At 38.5% G+C, this 22,392-nt stretch overlaps 1 protein-coding gene across 2 annotated transcripts; it reads right to left on the bottom strand.

The window, feature by feature from the left end:
• Positions 1-5,813: 5,813 nt before the first annotated feature.
• On the bottom strand, positions 5,814-16,382 carry LOC135479108 (matrix metalloproteinase-14-like). 2 transcript variants are annotated; one of them, XM_064758833.1, is made up of 11 exons: positions 15,865-16,382; positions 13,569-13,692; positions 11,164-11,274; positions 10,405-10,505; positions 9,755-9,956; positions 9,368-9,526; positions 8,701-8,880; positions 8,132-8,268; positions 7,720-7,861; positions 7,071-7,255; positions 5,814-6,671 (listed from the first exon to the last, which is right to left on the bottom strand). In XM_064758833.1, exons 1-11 carry the CDS (start codon positions 15,958-15,960, stop codon positions 6,393-6,395), a joined length of 1,716 nt encoding a protein of 571 aa, XP_064614903.1. In that variant the 5' UTR covers positions 15,961-16,382; the 3' UTR covers positions 5,814-6,392. The 2 variants fall into 2 exon arrangements, with proteins under 2 accessions (XP_064614903.1, XP_064614904.1); XM_064758834.1 differs by lacking the exon at positions 15,865-16,382 and adding an exon at positions 14,460-14,831.
• Between the last annotated feature and the right edge of the window lie 6,010 nt (positions 16,383-22,392).

Here is a 22,392-nt window from a genome sequence, read left to right as displayed (position 1 = left end):
TTTCAAATTTGTGTTCTGTCACTATATCTATATTATGACAATTACTTACTTAAGTTTTAGTGTTATCACGGTGACTTATTTGTTAATTAGCAGAATTCCATCCAGATTTATTTATTATTTGATTTGATTTGATTTGTATTTTACGCCATACTCAAGAATATTTCACATATACTACGGCGGCCATTATGACTCCCCCCCCCCCCTTTGCAGTAAGGATAATTCCATCATCAAAACAGGCACCTTTGGAACGCTGATTTGATTCACTTTTAACATTTAAGACGGTGCTCAAGAATGTTCCCCTAATGCGACGGTTATGGCATGGCTTGAGGAAACCACAATACCTAAAGTACCGTAAACGACCTAAAATTTCGCCAATGACTAAGTTGTACATACGCTTTGTCTGATTCTGAAAGTTCCACATTGATCTCAGGAAAGTACTTTGGGGTTTAACGCCTGTGGATGGTACGATGATATCCGACTGGGAAAATGTAAGTTTTAGCACGAAAAGTTAAATGTTGTGACATTTATTTGCTTCTAAAAATGCTCTTTTATGGACGATCATTTGTCGTATATCATCGGCTTTAGTCAAGTAACCTCGCCTATAAGGTGAGACAAACTCGCAAAAACGAGCCGGCTCAGTGTGACGAACTAACAGACTTGAAAGCACCTTCGAATGTTCACTTCTGTTACTATAAATTATTGAGCATGGTCTTAAACAACAATCAAAGATATTAAATATTTCATTTTGGCGTAAAAGGGATTTTTCTTTTATTGCAAGACAGGGCCCGATTGTTCACGACTGGTTTAAGGCTTTATTCCAGATTTAACTTAAAGCCAAGTCTTCAGTGTTATACATAGTTTAAAAAAAAGTTGTGTAACATTATATTAAATATGAACTGAAACTGCTGCTGTTATACTTTGACTTTAGGGGTCTGCATTGGCTGCTGAGTTTGGCAGAAGAATTAAATATAAAATAGGACTTAATACCAGTATTTGCTAATACACTTTCGACCCTGACGACCGCGGTTGGGTTTACAGGTGGAGAAAACCGGACATGTACAGGATTTATTTATTTATTTATTTGGCTGCTGTTAAAGAGCAAGAGTTTTTGACTTATGTGACAGCGGTCAGAGTGCCCGATGTAAACCAACGACCTTTGCCACGCTACTGATTAGCTTCCCCAGATGTGACGCACAGGTATGCACACTGTTATTGATGAAAGACAAATATTCCTCAACGAATATTTGACTTCGCGAACGGCCGATCGTTGTCGACAGATTATGCTATCTCAAAAGCCCTACAGTGGCCAGAGGTGGAGAATATACAAGTTCGCTTTCCATGCGGGACCGTAACTACTGTGCCCTAGCGATTAGACATGCAGGTAGTCGATGGTCCAGACATGATTAGGTATAAACTGTGGTGGCCAAACTTGAATGTTACTAACATGTTTATAGGGTCAGTAGAAGTAATTTAAGACATTCTAGCCTTTCTGTAATGGTGGCTTTATCACACATTGTGATAAAATGAAAAAATCCTCTTATAACACGTATAAAGCGTTGTGCAAATTACGAAAAGAAAGAGAAACGTCAATATACCGTGGACTCTCAATAATAATATAATAAGACAAATTTTTAAAAGTGGTTGGATTGTTTATGAAGCAAAGAAAATTTAGCATAGATTTTGTCTATATTTCATGTACGGTATTAGCTGAATATTCACTTGACACGTTCGCACATTCACATGGAAGATTTGCAATGCTTTCAGTTGGGTTGATAACAGTTTATCAGCGGTTTATATTGTAATTCTTCAACCTTTTCGCATATTTGCAAGGTGTTTATTCAAGCACATTCTGAAGGCGTTATTCTGTGTAGACTGACAAAACTATGGTTTTTGTAAAGTTTTTGTAAAATTGGTCAAAACAACCAATGTAGTTAGGAATTAGGGTACTCCCAGCTGTGTACTTCTTTTATTTACGCCCATTATTACGGTGAGTTAAGATAGATGAGCTCAGGTACGTAAACGTTCGTGTCATTTCCTTACCTGTGATCTACATGCCTGAAAGCTACTATGTCAAAGCAAACCTTTGATCAGATTTTTGGACTTTCTATCAAGAATACTGTCACTGAAAATTCACCTAACACTAAGATTAAGAACGAAATTATTCCGTAATATTCTTTGCAAACTGTAAATGTTTACTTTAAAATTAAAGACAAAGAAAGAAGAAGAAAAACACACTATTATGAATTGTATGCCAGACAATATACTTTTTTTTAAATCTTCACAACCTAGTAAATTGCCTTTTTAAACACTGGATACTTGAGTGGCCTTTTCTGACCATACTGTGAACAGTGACGTCACGTTAGGTTTTTGACACTTGATAAATGTAGACTGCTAAACTACTACAATAAAATACAAAGACACATTTATTTATTTATTTGATTGGTGTTTTACGCCGTACTCAAGAATATTTCACTTATAGGACGGTGGCCATCATTATGGTGGAAGGAAACCGGGCAGAGCAATGGGGAATCCCACGACCTTCCGCAGGTTGCTTGCAGACCTTCCCACGTATGGCCGGAGAGGAAGCCGGAATGAGCTGGACTTGAACTCACAGACATACTTGTATAGAGCCATAAATGCACTGGCCTAATGGACCCTGAAGCAAATCATTTCTTAATGGAAATATCATTCGTTGATTAAGACACTACAATGCAAATGGAGCAGATGGGTATCATTCGTTGTTTTGATGATGACAGTGAATCCTTGATATCGCGAGAAGATTGGTTTCGTGGAACATTCTACAACGAGCGGTGGACATCAGGCAACAGTAGTTGAACATGGGCAAGTTTCAAAAATGTAACATGACTCAGTAGCATTTTCACCATGACAAAGACTTAACTGTACTATCGACAGGTGCTTGTGATTAACCTGTAACTATCTTGTAGAAGATTTTCTAGGGATACACCAACTACTTCCAGAGCGTTCCACCCAAAACGTGTTTAATAGATCTCCAGTTATTCGCTCGTACGAGATAAAGGTGTGCGCATACTCTCTCCCAGAAGTAAAGCGGACAAAGATGTTTCAACGATTATCATACAGATGCAGTTGTTCTCTAATGGACGAAAACAAACGAGTCTCGGATCCAATTTGTCGAGCTTGGTTCTGATGGCAGCACACTTAGAACAGCAATCCAAAAACTTGACCAAAGAATCTTTGACGGACCTCGATGCTGCAGTTGTAATCTTCCTCCAGGCGTTAATCCATAATCTCTTATTCATTCATTGCTCCAGAAGTAGCACAGGGGAGTAACAGAAACAGACTGCATAGGAATTAATTAAAACATTCAATGAAAAGCTCTTCTAATAAGGAATGTTCTTTTTCTAAACCAAAAAGGGATGTTCTTGACAGATTTAACGTCAAGTTCAAAACGTGCACAAACAACCATATTTCACAGTGTGTTGGATGAATCGCTTTACTTTGATTTTCGGATGAGAAGAGAAATCTTCTTCGCTATCCAGACAGCTTGACCCTAGAACGAAACAATGACTACCAACACCCAGGGTTCCGTAATTAAAGCCACCATGCAATTAAGACATCAAACTAAAAAGCAAGATGTAAGTTAAACATCCATGGCACCCGTTGACAGATAAATGAGAGTGTGAAAGTCCTTCTGAAAGAATCAAAAGTCTTACAAAGTCCTTTGGTGTTTGGGGTTTGGGGTCATGGAAAGACCCCTACTGTGTGCCATTTGAAATTTACAATTTGGATATTTAGACCTGAAGTCAACAGTTAATTGTTAACACAACCGAGATAGAATGCCCCAAAACTTCATGCGTTCCAACGTTTTCTGTCTGCAAAAAAATTGCCGATGCAGTCCTCGGTTTTGTAGCTTTGTAACCTCTCCCAACCCACAGAAGGCTAGAATGTCATATTTTATCAACAAATCTGCCATAATGTTTGAGAAAAATAGCTTGTATTAGTTAAGATAATATTCCTAAAGGTAAACACTCTGTTCCTGAGTTGACTGGGGGTTCGAATAGCGCTATTCAACAGCACATTGAACAAAAAGTACTTTTATTAAATTGGACATAACCGATCCAAAGATACCCATCTGCGAGGGATATCTTTTCAAAACATGAACTAAAGACATGTACCAACTTAAAAATAGCAACGACATTTGGTCTCCCTGGATGGTACCAATATGTGAAATTTTGGGCCTTGACCCATGGACTAAGGTTTACGGTTTTACCGCATAGAAAATTTTATTTCTTTATATCTCATAGTAGTTATACGCCGTACTCAAGAATACTTCACTTATGTGGGAGGAAACCCCAATACAACCGTGGGTTGCTGATAGACCTTCCCATGTACGACCGGAGAAATGGAAATTTTAGGTATACCACAACAACAACAACCAGCACCATAAAACCATGAACACTTTATGTGTAATGAGTAAATCTTTATTTACAATGAGACTGAATAAATCAATGAGTATGTACAAGGTGGAATATGTACAACGTGTTACGATCTTTAATGTGGAGCCATTAAATCCAGCCGGTATATTAAAAAAAAAACAAGAACAACAATATAAACAACAAAACAATGTAATACGGGGATTATTCTGAATTATGCACAACTCATATCGCTGTCTTGGGATTATCACAGTTCATAAAACCGACATTTAACACGTTTTCCGCCAGTTTAAACGGCTCATATTATTATAAAAAAATACTTATACGTATAGTAAGTTATGTCATTAGTCGTTGATATTTTTTTCTTCTTGTTTTTTTGGTTAAATGAAAAGCAGTAACAAAATGACACCGTTATCCGAATGCACTTGCATGTTGATACAAAACAAGGTATATTATAGCGTCCCCAAATAGCATAGATTGAGCAGGTTTCAGTTATTATACAATAATACACCGATATCGCAAGTAGATTTTGTTCAGACTTTCTCTGTAGCTAAATTAGGTCGCCAGACGTCATTCAATGCTAAGTCAAAAGTTTGATGAAAGCCATTGCTGGGTCCAACTTTAAAATTTACACAACTCAAGACAAAAGGTTTGTATATCATATCGCAGTACAGCGCTTAAAGCTGGAGAATTCCATTTCTAAAACAGGAAAGCAGCGATGGTCGCTGGTTGATAAGTAATAACGTTTTACAGGTATAGCTGGTGTAATCACATTGTTAATACTTTTTAATATAAAAAATATTAAATATTGTTAATATATTTCTTCTTATATGTGGATCTACATCCACTCCGCGAAGGATCGATAAGCTGCACCGAAAAGACATGAGCTCCATGTCAAATTCAAGACAGCTGAAAATGGCTGACAAAAATCACAACAAATCACGTGACAACCCTCACAACGTGGAGGCTGTATTTTGATTGGAGGACGGCAGGGCCGCGCTAAGGTAATAACGTTTATTCTTAAGATTTTAACATCGCCAGTAAATGTCTATAAATAGTCACATAACATTTTATCCAAGAGCCATTATTTCGTTTTTGGATCTTGATCATGTGCCAGCACACGACCTCGTTTTTATTTTTCTCATAAATTAATTTGCACACAGATCTGCGATGTATCAAAAATACTTCAGTTTACATGTAGATTGCATACAAGTATAAAATATATCGGGACATCACAGAGCGTATGTTAAGAAATACTCATGGTCAACTTTGAGCTATCTACAACAAGACAATGACAAAAATAATTTACATGCTGGATAAAATAATACAATGTGTCCACGCATTTTAAACAAGTATTTCCAACAGATCAGATAAAGAGGTGAAATGTAAATATACCTGTTGGGAAATGCATCACTTTTAGCAATAAAACGATACCTCCAAAATATAAAACAATTCTCCTGCGTGTAAATGTTAGATGTGGTTGAATATCTAGCTCCAGGTGTTTTGTGGACGAGGAAAAATAATCTATTTATATATGGGGTCGAAACTCTGAAGGTCAATTTCAGCATGATTTATACGAAGATGTTATTCCCGTATGCAAATGTGACGGTTTGCAACCTTGGATTATCTAAGTACAATGAAACAAATGAATGCAGCGAAAAATATAAGCGAAATTATCACCAAGTCAATTGCACAAAAACATTGCAAAATCTTTGGTGGCACCTGATCGAATGTAGCCAATCACTGTTCACGTTACAGGTGTGAAGGCGGCCTACTCTCAGAACCTCGCGCTGTAACCTGGCAACTCAGGTCAGCTGACCAAACTTGTGGTTGGTGAAAGTCACAGATGAAGAGCCAGTCTATCATATGACCTCAACACTGAGCGCGCCCCTCAAAAATACCCTACACTTAACCCACATTTTCACAATGTGGAGCTGGGATTTTACAAATACATTTACCAAACATTCATAAATTACTCACTTATGACCACAAAGCTAGTAGTACAACAGCTAGTAGACTGGTAAGAATAAAGTTTGCTGTGATTGGTTGAGCGCTGTTGGGATAGATCGCCGTGTTCGTGCCGTTCTGATTGTCAGGATAATGAGCCAGAACAGGCCCGTCGTACTGGTCAGCATCCATATCCGCCTCGTGGATGTCGTTTTTGGCGTCGTTGGGGGCCTGACCTTGGGGTTGTGAAGGACGAACACCTGAGCAGCCAAACCACCAATGAGAGTTGTTTCTAGGGTAGCCAGAGTCCACCTGAAACAGTCACAGCGAATGAAATCATTAGGGTTTGTTCTTGTTGAAGGCAGCTATAGGCCTACATGTATGCAGATTGGACAACATGGTGCAAATCAAAAGAAAATGGCAAAAAAATTTAGAAAACTTAACATTCACAGAAGAAGTACATCTATCGGCATCTATTTGGGTGATCTCACGAGACAATGCCAGATTCAAACAAAATACATTATTATTGGTACAGAAGTTCCTCCTGGATAACTAAGTGATTCCTTCTTTAGGTTCAATATTTTGTGGGGTTATACGGTTACGAATACTGCTTTCACACACAAAAATACACCTGCGTAACTAAACAACATTTCTGTGTCGGCAGATGTAACATAACAGTCCACAGAAATGTTTGATTAAACTACATCTTACCAAAAACATTTTGTCGTTGAATCTGTAATAATCCTGCCCGCTGAAGAAGTAAGTACGGCCATTCTCCCATTTAAACGCGGCATCGATGGTGGTTGGCAAACCCCTCCAGTTCCTGAGAGCCCGTGGATAGCCAGGAGCCACTCCGCTTGCGCTGGTCCGGAAGGCGTATTTGTAGTAATTGCTACCTAATCAACAAATAAGAAGTCTCTCTACAGGGACTGAATACCACATCCTAGGCCATTTTTTTTTGTTTACAAAATATTAGAAGTAGACTTTTTAAAGGCTTGGTGTTATAGTTTGATAAGCAAAAAACAAATGCCCAGTAAAGGTAATGCTTAATTAAAGCAATTGCAAAAGAAATCGTGTAACGATACTACTGATTATTTGTATTAAATTCCTTCTCAATTTTATGATGAAATACAATACTCAAGTAATGTATAACAAAAGTACGTGAATGGCATTTCATTTAAAGTTCCATTTTGTCAAAACGACTGATGCCAGCCACTGACAGAAAACATTAAAAAAAATCGTTCACATGTTCACGTTTGCCGACGCGTGGAGAAAAAAAGACATTCTCTATTGGCCATCTTATGGCTGGTGAGTGTTTCAAGGGGAGTAACTCTTGTGGCAGCCATGACAAAAGTCTTACCTTTGATAAAATAAGCCTGTCCGTTACCGCTCCACGTAAAAGCTGCATCAAGGTTATCAGGAAGTCCCCGGAAGCCTTGGCTAATGTAACGTGGGTAGCCAGGCGCTTCTCGTTGATTTTCGAATCTCCAGTATTGTGATCCCTATAGGAAAAATCAACCAGGATAAAGTTTGTTATAACCAACCAGTTATAAGTTTGTTCCGACTGCGAGACCGAAACCACACAGCCTATTCTTCCCTTTTGTTTATCAAACTCCAGTCTTGCGTTAATATCGATCACTGATCACCGTTAATATCATATCTTTCAATCTTGCGTTAATATCGATCACTGAAGAAATAAGATTGCTCGGCATTACGTGCAATATCTCGCAAATTGTGAGCCAATGAAAACTCCTCTAATGTCGAAACCTCACCTTGAACAAGTAGGTCCTTCCCTCCAACAGTGTAATGGCGGCGTCGATTGGTCCCTCCACTCCTTTCCAGTCCCAGCTGATTCGTCGTGGGTAGCCTGGGTCAACGCCCTCGTTATTAAGACGGTAATAGTTTCGGCCTGCAAAAAAAATAAATAATAACTTTAATGTTGTTGCTTCTTGATATAAGCCCTACGAGTGATAAACGGATATTAAAACTTCAATACGCATTATGCTAACAATATCACTTCCGGAACTTTTACGTCCACATTTTGTCCCGGCCTTGAGGTCATTGTTACAAGGTATTAAAATTTTAGTTTGCGCCTTCTAATTTGTGCCTACAACCAGAAACTATCTACATAAGTAGCCTTCGTCTTCATATCCAGAACTATCATGTAAACATTCATAATAACCCGTCCTTGATGTCATTGTTATAAGGTACCCGTATTAAAATTCTAGCTTTTGTCTACAAGCTGATGATATCTATAATGCATCTTCATATCTGGAACTTTTATTCAATCGCCCATATTGCCCCAGCCTTGAGGTCTCTTGGTTTCCGCTGGGCTACCTACCAGCAAAGACGTAGGTGAGTCCGTCCTTGGTCCTCGTGATGGCGTCGATTTTGGAATTTCGGCAGATGGCTGAGATGTCTCTTGGTAATGTATTGACGGTAACCCCTCCCCCAGAGACTGGACGAATGCGGGTGGGGGGTTGGGTGACGGGGGTGCGGGTAGTGGATTGGCGTCTGGTACCTGGAGAAAGATTGAAAGTACAAGGTAACGGTAAAGATCAATACGGGCAAGGTAATCGTCTTCCTCAAACTTGACAACACAAGGTCACGGTCAAATCAGTCGCGAGCAGATTAAATACAAACAAGAATAAAACATTACGTTATGAATTAAGATTATGAGATGTGTGACAGTTTCGTCGGGAGCTGTTATCGTAAATCAAAGGAATAACTTTTCACCAGTCATTTCAGTTAGGACATAATATCCCATTGGCTATAGAATTTATAAAAGGTAAACAGGAGAAATATCATTCTTTTAAAATTTGTATTATTAGTGTATAACCTAATTTCAGCTTTGTTACATTTTTTATTTTTATGCAACCGCAAGTTCTGCAAGGAGAGGGGGAATCTGACAGAAAGGGAAGAGTTTCAAGACCACTATAGTAATTAGCTGCACAAAAGCTATATGCATAACACAATAGCTAAAAGAAAGCACTTCCGTGTCGACCTACCGTAAAGAGTTTGGATGGCTACGACATCATCTTGGTCCAGTTCAAAGTTTTCCTGGTATCCGCGGTAGAAAGGAGCCATCAAAGCGCTTCTGACCTGGGAGTGGGACAGACCGAGGGAGTGCCCGAACTCATGGGCGGCGACTTGGAAGAGGTCCACGCCTGCAAAGCAGAATCAGATTTAGAATGACACTTGCAATAGATGACGCTTGCAACATCTGGGATTTACTTCCATTACACTATGTATTAAAATGTGTAACGTTTCTTTGTTTCGCGTAATATAGACGTCCCGTGTTTCATGCTGACTGGATGTTCGAACGTCGTTTGAGGATCGTCGTCGCAAATATGTTCAATACGTTGTAAATGTCTTTTTCTGTAACAGAAACTTACCTCGGCTTGTTCCCACTGTCCAGCGTTCATCGTCATCAAAATGGGCGTCCCCTCCAAACTGAGGGAAGAAGGCGTGCGCAAGTGTCTTTCCAGCTCCGTCAAACGGATTGCCGTCGCCATGGGAAGCGCGTGCGAAGTAAATCTCAAAGTCAGGAGTGCCGGTTGTTTTACGGAACTGAAGTTGACTCACGTCACTCCACACCTAAAGAAAATCAATGAATATATGACTATGACTTAATACCACTTGTAAAGAAGGTGATTGCTGTACCATAAACACTGAAGATGCTTACAGATGGCAATCTCTGCACTCTAATCGGCTTGGTTGCCTATACCTCTTGTTCCAAGATTCTGATCATACTTTGTCTTTTTAGGTAATCAGTTAGTAATGAAAAAAATTATCCTAACGCTGATAAAATAAGAACTTGGTCTGAGGGTGCCATTTATTGAGAACTTCTGTTGTGGCGATATGATGTGGCGGTTGACATCATGATTGTGCTCCCATTTATACATCGCCGTACATACATGATAACACAATCGTTACTGATTGGCTCACAGCTGAGACAGGGGATGTTTGGTTAACTGCTCATAGACCTTACAAAGCAGCCAATTAGTGATGTCTCTGCATTCATTTCGGGCGCATGTTACGTTACCTTAAAGGCTCTTTCCACGGCATCATCCACTTGTTGCCTCGTGAGCTTCTGGGTATATGTGGTGATCTTGTAAGTCAGGGGAGACTTTCGCCATTTGCTGCCTGGAGGAAAGTTGTGAAATATGGTAGCTTTTGTTTCGTGGATATCACAGGACACAACAGATAGAGTTATGAATTTTAAGCAAGTAAATACATTTCAGCTGGATTTATTCTTGTTTCGACAGATTTAATGGATTGTAGAACAGACTACTACTACTCAATCAACGAATCATTCAATTTCGAAAGCGGGGAACTGACGTTCACGTGAAGGTTTTCACACACACGCTTGTGCGCATGTCCATTACATATATTTCTTTAGTCCAGTATAACGGAATGTCAGTACCAATTATCCAACCACAAATATCATGTAAAACTCTACGCCATGCAGGCAAAAAGATTATAAGAGGTGATGCCTGCTAATTATAAGCGCCAGCACTTATAGAGGAACGGATGCCGAGCAGCCCTAGTGGATCTCACGGGGCTACTTTACTAAGTGATTTCCTCGCCTTGGCGAATATAGTGCATGTGCACTGGATAACCGATCTAGGAGTTACTCTTAACGCTTGGAGGACATGTACAACACGTAATCCTAAGCAGATGCTCCGCGTTAGGTCATCGCACTCTCAGTGCACATTTGCTACATTCAGAGAATGGAGGAGGAAATCGCCATTACACTATCACAACACTCCGATAAGATACAATGTACACGTCAGACTCGTACCTTGAATGGTGTATCTCCTTCTCCGTCTGACGCGCAAGCCATTTCCAATCTCATCAGCAACTCCACATCTTGGCATCTGCATCATGGTCATTGTCTCGCTATCTAAGACACCTGGAAGCAAATATCACAATTGCATTTATCATGATTGCAAAAGGGGCTGCAGGTTGATGGACCAGTATTGCTTACAAAGTTACAATCAACACTTGAAAAAGTCACAGCACGTCTAAAGTACTACATACCAAAATACACAGAAACTCCAAAGAGAAAAAGAATCCTCTTGCTGCAGTCAAAGTGCTGAAGAGCTGGGAAATCTATCTATCCCTACATTATCCGCGGTTATGTCAGATATGCTCCTACGTCATGCATGAATGGCTACGTCAAGCATGACTGCAGCCACGTTGTTTGTCTCAAGACACAACTCTTCCGCTTATTTGAAGTTGTTTCATAACACAACTATTGATATCACGCCGTGTTTTATTGTGGAATTGTAGACAATCAAAATGTCTTCAGAAATTTGAAAATTGTCTTTTTTTCTGAGCGTCTGTGTAACTATTGTGTTGTATTTAAAATATGTGTAAAACCCGGAACTTTCAAACCTTGTGTAAACCTCACATGATCAGAACAAACTGTATGAACTGATGAAGGAAGGAGATATGAACAGCGAGATAACTGCAGTGTCATGGTGAATGTATCCATACTCGTTTGTTGTTCAGAGGATAATTCGAAATGACATAACATTCTATGTGAGTTGTCCTAACAATGCGATTACGGTGGGGTTTTTTATGAGTGAAAAAAAGTTGTCGCCATAATTAAGCTATTTATTCACCCCACATTTGCATTCTGATAAGAAGATTTAACCAGATTTGCGTAGAGAGAATCTTTACTTAGCTCAACTTTTCCGCAACCATATTGTTACCTGGTTTATTATGATTTCCGCCTTAATACTTTATTATTTTTTAAAAATAAGTTTTGACTTTTAAAGTCTAATCCACTTATGTAACTGCGATGCAGAATTGTAGGAAATAAAACTTAATTCATAGGCGTTATGGTTTCTCGTTAGGAACTTTCCAATTTCCTCTATTCTGAGAAACTTTGTGAAATATTTCTCAGTATGTCGTAAAACATCGATCAAATCAGAAAGCAACTGAGTGGGAAATAACTAAATGTATTTGTACACAAAAGGCAGCAAATGTAAAATAATATGAATTTATACGTGGAGATAGTTAGGGAAAATTTGATATAATAATGCAATTTTATCCTTTAAAAGCTTTGTACCTAATGGTATGAGGATGAAATTCGCCAAACGAACTATTAAAATGCCTTTCATGTGATTTCCTGCTGAAGTAATTAGAGCTATCATGAATAATTATACCCCATACCCCTACAATATATACATGTAGAAAAGCGCCAGTGCAGGCATGGGTCATCACGCGGGATCCAGTTTTATAGCTTAATTTAATGTTTTTCTGTTACCGCACAGTATCTCAGTACAGAGTCAATCGAGTCTGTACTCGAAACTATACTGTTCTCGATAGTGTGCTTCTGTGGTCTTAATTTCAAAGTCATTTCAAGATCACATTTTGTACTATACTGAAATGTAAATGATTTCCATGGTGCACCATTTCCCAGCTATCTTATACGTTGCGCTCTTGTAATTTGTTTTGAAAACAAATGTTTTCTGCAATATTTTTTTCCTTAGACAAACATCAAATATACACATATATTTGCGACAGGCAAAATGCAGATTGCAAATGTATCATTTTACATCTTCCTGTTACCTTTAAAGCTAGGCGCCAACTGCAATAGGTCATTTGCACATAATCTTATCTATTGTTAGCGACATACTCACACACGCCTGCGTATACACATCAACAGTTCACTTCACACCTCTGCACGCTGTGGTTATGTACAGTTATTCTTGTGAAGCTCAAAAGAGCATGCGGTCGCCAGAACGCTTTTGTTTTAAGCACGTACAAGATAATACCTGATAAGACCGTTCGAGTGCTGATTTGATTCTACCACACTTATACAAGTGTCAGAGGTCAACCATGAACAAACACCCACCTTATAGAAGTCACCGTTTAACTAGTGATGTTGTTCACGTTATGCAAAGTCAACCGGGGAGGTCATCCTAAGAGTGTATTTTATTCCACATTAATATCTACACTCAAAAAATTAATCTGTCAATTTTAACACAATGTACATTGTGTGAATGATGCTAGAATGTATTCAGTTATGATAACGTAATACCGTGTCATATTCAACATAACATCCTGTTAGACAAAAAGAATCTTTATGGTGATTTAATAGAATATGTATGTTATATCTTGAGCTCAATATTGGATACGCTGGTGTAATGATTATTAAATCGATAAATCGATTGACGGATTGATTGATTGATTTACCTGTGATATTAAGACCGGCAAACTCTTGGAATATCTTCAGGCCTTCTCTGTAGGATTCTTCTGTTCTTAAGGCGCCTGTTCGTGGGTCTTGTGGTTTTAGGTACCCATACTTGACCAGGTAGTCCTACAACAGAGAGACGAACGAACGAATTTAGAGAAATTTAACAATGCTTAAAGTTCTAATCTTAGCCGTGTGATTTAAATTTAAATTTCAACTCATCGTGACTGTATATTGTATGGCTTTACTGAACTATATATGTCAAAAATGCACTTTAAAAATTCAAATAGTCTATTTTCTTCACCCAATCTATGATATTCGACAACTTAGTAACGTGTACCAAATAACGATTCTCAACTGCCAGCTTAAGGAATATCATATTTATATATCTTATGTCTTTAGATAATACATGAATGCTTCTTTCATGATAGGCCTTTTTACACAAATCACGTGAGCGCTTATGTAAGGCGAGTTAATGAGTACAGGGTTAACCGAACACAATAATACCTTACTCATACAAAACACCCACATAGTATATATACTCATTGAATCAATACTATGTCAGCCAACACACATGTGCTTTCTTTTTTCACTTCCTATGGAAAACACAGGGAAATGTGTAATATTATTCACGCTGCATATAATCAGATTTGATCCATCTGAAATAGCAAAGAGTAGAAAAGCCGCCTTGTTCTGCTCCCAGGTTCGTCAACGCAGTAAGCCAATGTTCTCTGGCGATATGTCACCGCACGCGGAATAAGAACGTGAAACTGGCATTGGAATCACTATGACGGTGTGTGGGGATGAATCACCCACACGTATGTGAGTTGGGCTGTTGGAGATGGGGGTTGGAGGGGGGGGGTTACATATACTACTCATGACTGGGAATTTACAGGAATCAGGTCAAGCGTGTCTTCATAACCCATGTAGTCTGTTGCGTATACATTCACATGTCTACAAATGAATGAAATCAACGCCGTGACTTCTTCACAAAGCCTTGAGTCCACAACGCCTGTAGCCAAAAGTTGTGTTTTCTATACTATGCTATCGTTGTTTTAACTACTGACAGGTTACTCTTTCTCATTTTGTAACAATTCAAAAGTTAGTATTATACGAAGACTTTAACAGAAATCAGTGCTTGTCTGCTTAATCGCTGTGTAAATGTAGATTGTAGGCAGAGGATGCAGTAAAGCTGTTTCAGCGACAAGTGGAGTATTACGTACGCGTACATAACGGGAACCTGATCATTAAATATAATTGATACAATCTGCAAGTGGTAGACTCTGAGAAGTATTAGACGGGTTGTGAAGCAAACAAACCACATGCAGCCAGGCTGGAATGCAAGTTAATCACAGGAAATTATAGGCTCCGGGGACCGGCGGATAACGAGTTAAAAATGGCACAAATCATCATTCGCATGGGGTTAGGTTTAACGTAACAAATGTAATGTCCAAAGGGAATCCGGGGAGCGGCGAGTGAATGACTGGGACAAAGAGTGTAGGCCTATGTTACTCCCAGTTCTCTTCAGTGAGCATCACTGAATAATGAAAGTAAATAACACGTAGTCTAAAGTTTTTACCACAAATTCTGGTTTAGGTGACTCAACTGGCACGTTATCATAGTTGCTTATGATAACTGAAATGCGGCGTAATAACTGAAATACGAGATAACTGAAAATGCGACAAGCACTGCCACTGGAGAGAGTGGCATATTGGGTATTTTCTCAGCTTTGTTGTTTAACATCGAAACCAAGAAGTTCGAACTGTAGTTCGAATTGTTAGTCCCTGGGGCTAACAGACACATACAGGAAACTGTATGCGACAACTCATGAGACGCTTATTACCATTTGAGTCAAATGGAATAGTTACAACATAAGGCGACCTCGACATATAGCGGCAAGTCAAGTGGACAGTTTTGATAGCCGACATGTAGCAAAGAAATGTAACTCCTGTTACACTATATACGAAATTGTGACACGCAAGTGTACAGTCCTTGATCACAGTGTTATACTGTGGGTGTCCAGGTCTTATACAACAGTCAGGTGTGGGTAGCATAGGTAGGAATACATTAAACTGCACGGTGACGAAGATCTGCTATCTTGAAACTCGTCTGTGTGCAATCAAATCCATCTTCTACACTCGGTTGCATGTACATAAACAACGATGGCTTTCAGAAGTTGTTTTTCTCACGAGTCTTGGTTTTTGTGTTTATAACAGTTAGCGGTACACACATGCAATGTTCTCACGCTATGCATATGATTTGTTACGTAAAGGAAATATTCACATATGCTGTACTTACCACTCCAGCGCCTTCAGATACGTCTTGTGCTGAGGCGATGAGAGCCAGAAGCCCGGAGAGACAGGCACTCAAGACGATGGTACTGGTAATATGCATGATGGTGCGTGTAAGGTTTAGATCGTACACTGGCAGTGCTGATTCTCCAGGTTAGCAGCAGGGCTTGAACTTCAGGAGGGCGCCGGCCGACGGGGAAATACTGCGCGTGACACGTATAGAGGGGATGCTCGGCTAAGACAAACGTGCTCTTCACTAAAGTCAGCAAGTCGGAAAAAGGAAACAAGTATGTCACTTCTACACAAGGAACGATGGGATGAAAAGTTCGCGTAAGCTTATCAGCTGTAGGAAACGTTTTCTCCTCCAGAAATATCCTTAATGATCAGAGTAGAGCATGAGGCGCGGAACGACTGGTTCTGAAGTGTCGTATACACGGCCCTTAACTTACACATATGTAACTACATGCAAGCTTATCGATGATGTAAGACAGTTTGTCCTCAGCCCTCAAATTCAAAGTGCTCTGTCCGAGATGGAAGACGAGTCTGTGCTTCTATCACACTCTCACGCCTTTTTATATAAGTGTCGCGGTTTAATTGTCACTAGATATCGTCAAAATACAAACCACTACAGTCGATGACAATACTATGCCGCGTGCTCCTGGACATGAGTCATATACCGTATATGGTAAAAGGGGTGGCACAGCAGAGTCGAGCAGTCAATCAGAACGGAGCTCCCTCGGATGACGTCACCCCCTTTCATTCAAGAGACTTGCCTGAGGAGAACATGTGGATGAATCATTTCTGTCATCGGGGAACTAATCGCGATCACGCCTGATTCTTATACAGCGCCCCTCCCCGTCCCTCCCTCTTCCTTTTTCCAAACTAAAAATGACTTGTCTCCAAGAGTAAAGAAAAGTTTTTATGAAATCTATATTTAGTCGTCAGAGACATGAAGTTTACTTGCCTGCATGGGTATCTGCCAACCGGGCAGTACTGTTTGCGTTAACCTGTGTATGCATCAACCTGCATATTTAGGTCAGAGTTGGTAAAGACAATATAGAATGTTCCCTTCAACGCTAATACGCTACCTGTATCGCATATACAAAATACACCAGTACGAATGTTAGGTTTTAGCATACTGTATGAGGAAAACTTTTATTTTTTTAAACCCGCATGTAATCCCACAAATGTATAGTGTCACTTTAAAAAATCTTCGCATATTGCCCGTCATTGTCATAACGCCACAATGCAATACGCAACAAAAATGAGATGGCGTAACATCCATTCTTTTATAATAAAACATATATCTGCATATATGGCTAATGATAATTTGTGTAACTATGCCTATGTTGTGACTATGTAACTGAGGGGTCTACCATCGTGATAGTCCAGGATTAATCATAACAAATAGTACCGGTATTATCAATATTAAATAGGAAAATTTCCTGTAACTTTTCAGATCCAAATGAGTCATAAAAACAATATTGGAATCTGCAGATTGTAGTGTGGTTTAGATTCAGAAACACCGGATGTACTCTACATATACTATATATACTCTCCACAAAATATATCATACCTATAATATAATTAAGACGTACAGTTTAGAAAGAAAAACCAGAGCAGCAATGACAATGTGATAGTGGCAAATGGTCACACGTAACCGGTGAAATAAGGCCTCTTGTCAATTTACCTCAGTTAGGGTTTTATTCTAACTGTTCATGTAAATGCTCACGCAGTAACAAATTACACGCCAGCTAGCACCATGCTAGGCTTAAACAGAATTAGGTGAAAAAAATATGCAGTGATGTTAATTGCAATTAAAATCAATCAGAATGCTATGTTTTCATCCCATTCACCATACAATAACATTACAACACTGAAACGGGATAAAATATGGTTCATTAAAAAAATCGTCACTATATATTTCTAGTAATCTGTGAATGTGTATCATTATCAATAATTAGTATATAGAACAAATGATTTTTAATCAACTTTTTTCTCTAAAGAACTCTTACTCTATTGATTAAAATGTTTCCTTGATTTACGTTTTTTGTTGTGTGTGAGGGACAAGATATTGCTACGTGTATAATGCAAAGGAAATTCATTCAACTTGATTCATTTAAATTGTAATTTCGGAATAATCAAAAAAGGCTGTTTTAAATAACTTTTTCGGACTGTTTCTTATAATTTAAATCTAATCCAATCCAAACGCTGAAGACATACAAAAATAGATAATCTGACCCTATCGCCGTTTGAACAGAGTAAGAACATAAATTCTAACATATCCCTACTAATTGTGTAAAACTCGCCTTCGATATATCGCCCTGGGCGGTTTTCACAAAGCGATTTCGAGCTTTAGACTAAAGTGTAATCCAAATTATATCCTTAAACATATGTATGTAAGTGCATTGGATTGATAAAAATTAGATCGGATTCTGTGCTGTGATGGTAGAATTTCAGCTAAGTTTGAGCATCCATGTACCTTGAAATGCTTTGTTTTTGTGTGAGTTAAAGTTTTGTAATTAACCGAACACACAGTGGGGAGAGGTGTTGTGGCGAGTATAAACACATCAAGAATTGATGCGACTGCTGTCAGCTGATGATGAAAAGTTTTTCAATAAGTAACTCCTTGTAGAAATTAAAATACGGCCAAGAAATTTGCAAGTTTATAGATGAACTGTGTAATGACGATGGACATAGTTAATGTTGTTTAAATGAAGATTTAGACAGAAATAGTTGAGATAGTCTCGCCGCCCTGTTAAAGTAAACAGCCATTATGTCGTGTCACATTCCGTCACAAGATTTGATATACAGTAAAGTGGTAAAAGTAAATGTAAGAAATATATTTGTGTTACAGCTTGAACCGTCCTATACAATATTGTGAATAAGAGTACAGAGAGCTGAAGCTATGTCCATAAGAAGGAAGACGTGTTCAGTATACTGTGGACAGTGTTTGTTTCCGCTTGTACAGTAGGAACATAGTTAGCATTTCTATCTCAAGGTTAGTGCACAAAATGTGCATTAAGTTACAGTTCTCTGAAATTACGTGGGGTCTTGCTATATCGATTACCCGCGGAGCCTTTGTTGTTACTGTTTGGCATCAGAGCGTTTCTTACAGGTAGAACAGGTACAGGTAGAAGGAGAGGTACCATTCTCCTCGAAAAATATAGGGTTCAGCACATTACCATTAACAGTAACATTTTATGACATTATTTCCGGTTTTAAAAATTCACATTTTTGGGCGAGATTATCACTTTTAGAGGCGAAATTTTAGGTCATTTACCGTATAGAATACTGGTACGCTATGTCAGATAGCGTACAAATGGAGTGACGGGTTAGGCGAAGTTTCCAGATCACTGGAAATCCATTCCAGAAAAATCATTAAATTCCAAATAACAATGACAGTACGTAATTGTTACGTATATGACACAAGCTGGGAAGTAAAACCAAGCAATCCACATCTGTTTAGTGTAGTCTAACACTGTGTCTTATTATGTTTATATAAAAATGTCGAGGTAATCAACCGCTAGAACACACTAGGTAGGCTTACTGGTTCAAATCCGGCCTTGGAAAGGGATTTTACCGGGCTGTCAATGTTTATGGGACCTTGATGACAATAAACGTTTTGTTGTTACTGCTCTGGTTTTACTCTGTGTGCTGTCTTTTAAAACAGTCAGTGACCCTCATATAACCGTTTGCATGGTAACATTCACTGTTGATTGCTGGTCTTTATAACCAACATGTTTTACATATGTGTATATGTCACATGTGGAAAAGTTCATGAGTAACTTGCCAGTAGTTGGTGGTTTACGGGTTTCATCCATCCATAAATTTGATCATATAACCTGAAAATTCTCGAATGTGAAGTCGTATGACCAAATAAATTAATTCCATCCAATGCTCAAGCTTTGATTTTAGTACCCGATTATATAAACTGGAAAATACATCCAGGTAAAGACGCTACTCGTCCACACCATGCTTTGGTTCTCATTTGTCAGGTGGTTACGATGAATAGATCTAAAAGACGGCGAAAATAATTCATATTTGCTTACCTTCAGCAACACTTAAAACATGCATTTAAGGCTATGACAAATTTTATTTCAAAACAGTTCAGTTCTTATTTTGATATTCCAAGCGACATGTTGCTTGTCCTTATATATTATACGCTGAGGCAACAGCGGATATCATATTGCATCTAGGCTTGTGCGCAGTGAATGGTCATCTGTGTAGAAGTCAAATATTAAGTATGTAATTGCTCCACAGTCTTTCTGAAACGACATAAGATGATAAAGCTGCCCAAAACTGGTAAAGAGGAAACAATCCTGACTAAATCTTAAGGTAGAAACCGCGATAATTCATCGCACCTTCGCCAGCTGCATGGCAAAAGTCCTGACGTAATGTTGCCCCCTCAGAGCTGGATTCGATCACGCGACCTCATGTATTGGCAAACTTCCACTAAAATCGTTCAGCCCCACGGCCAGCAATGGCCTCCGTGCCATTTATGTCTACGCATGACAGTCAGGACGAGCAGTATATATTAGTCAGCTGGGCTTATTTAACGACAGTTCTGTTTTTCCGCTGGAGTGATCCTTCATTATACCCATTACTGCCATGGCTAACCACGGTGGTCACCGCTGTACGTGAATCACTAACAATGAATCAGTGTCTCTCTCCCCCCACCCCTGGTCCCGCCAGTTTCTGTCCCCGGGCCAAAAATTCAGAGCTATTTTATCACCATGCTGACTATTCATCGCCTGGGTTATTTGATACCCTACCTTTTGATTGACTATGGCATCCATGTGTGACCATAGACACAATACACATTTTACAACTGTACTGTAGTCCAGGTGTGACTCTCACACGTAATAGTTTCTCTGCACGATTATGATATTTGGAACTGTATGAGACTACATGTGCAGAATTTCCGTTTTTTTTTTCTTTTAGACATGTAAGTCAATGAACTCCCTGTTTTAGTTTTATGTCATCACGAATAATTTTTGAAAAAAAAAAAAAACTAACTATAGGAGATTACACGAGTGTAGAGTGCCCAAGTATAGCCACTTATCAGTGTACTATTACCGTTCGTCTTTCAAAGTTTAGCTCGATTTAAAAGGATATTTTTCATAATAATCAGTTCCATAACAAAGGTTATGCCATTTCAATCCAAAATGGTGTTATTCACAGAAAAAAATATATATCTAAATAAATAAATAAATAAAATAAATAAATAAATAAAATAAATAAATAAATAAAATAAATAAATAAATAAAATAAATAAATAAATAAAAATGGATCCTGGACGAAAAAATCAACTGCGTACCTAAGAAGTAGGTAGGTCGGTCATATGTGATATGTACGGAAGACAGGTAACGCATGTACCAGTAAACCAGCATGAATCATACGGCATTATGGGTAGCCATAATCGAAATAGAGTTTGTGGTTTGCTTACAAATTTTACCTATAGTTGACTTTTATCAATGACTGAGTGAAAAACGAACACCACAAAATGACTAATACAATCTTCGTTTTTTCCCCTCTCGTTGTTTGATATAAGATAAATTAGCAGCGGCCTGATGGATTAGGAGAGCACTCGTTAGAGTGAAAGCATGGAAGTGTCACATAAAAAAAAACAAATGTGTCATATAACAAAACAAAATGTAGGTAAATGTGATGACAGCTTCCTTATTTTAAGTAATTCTATACCAGTGATCTCTAATACACTGAAACAAGCATCATTGCATTTTTTGCCTAATTCTGCTTCACCCACGGTTCTAGGGTAGTGTAAGTTGCACTTTTTACCTAATTCTGCTTCACCCACAGTTCTAGGGTAGTGTAAGTTGCACTTTTTACCTAATTCTGCTTCACCCACGGTTCTAGAATCGTGTAAGTTGCATTTTTTTTATCAAATTCTGCTTAAGTCATCCACCGTACTAGGGTCAAGTAAGTTGTAACTTTTTAAAGATTTCAATGAACAGTTAGAATAAAACCCTAACTGAGGTAAACTGACAAGAAGTCGTAATTCACCTGATACACGTGACCCTTTGCCAACTATCACACAGTCGTTGCTGCTCTGGTTTTACTGTCTATGCTGTAGCATTTTAAATGCTTTTTAAAGTTATGAAAACTTTTCACACTTGAGAATACTTAACGCATGACACCACTGTAACACTTAATAAAGATGGTGCCTTTGCAAAGTTAATGAGTTAGATTGACTCTAACGTTATTTGTTGTTTTTCAATTCAGGAGGATAGAGGATGTTCTACTTCAGGTTGTCTTCAGGTCGCATACATCCTGTTCAAATGACTTTTAGTTAAAAACTGAATCATAAATTGACACAGAATACATATTCCCCACGGATAACTGGTACATTTGTGGTTTTAAATCCGTAACATATGTTTAGCATATCCCTGTACTTTTCCGCTTGTAGTTGTAAGACACAAACTTTGAAGATGTTGATAATCCAACATTTGTATTCTACTCGTAAACCAAGAAGGGACCTTCCAAGTCTCAATTTAATTCACACTTTGTGAAATCT

This window comes from Liolophura sinensis, chromosome 12, assembly GCF_032854445.1.
Source record: "Liolophura sinensis isolate JHLJ2023 chromosome 12, CUHK_Ljap_v2, whole genome shotgun sequence".
Taxonomy (NCBI): domain Eukaryota; kingdom Metazoa; phylum Mollusca; class Polyplacophora; order Chitonida; family Chitonidae; genus Liolophura; species Liolophura sinensis.
This window is presented reverse-complemented; position numbering and strand designations above follow the sequence as displayed.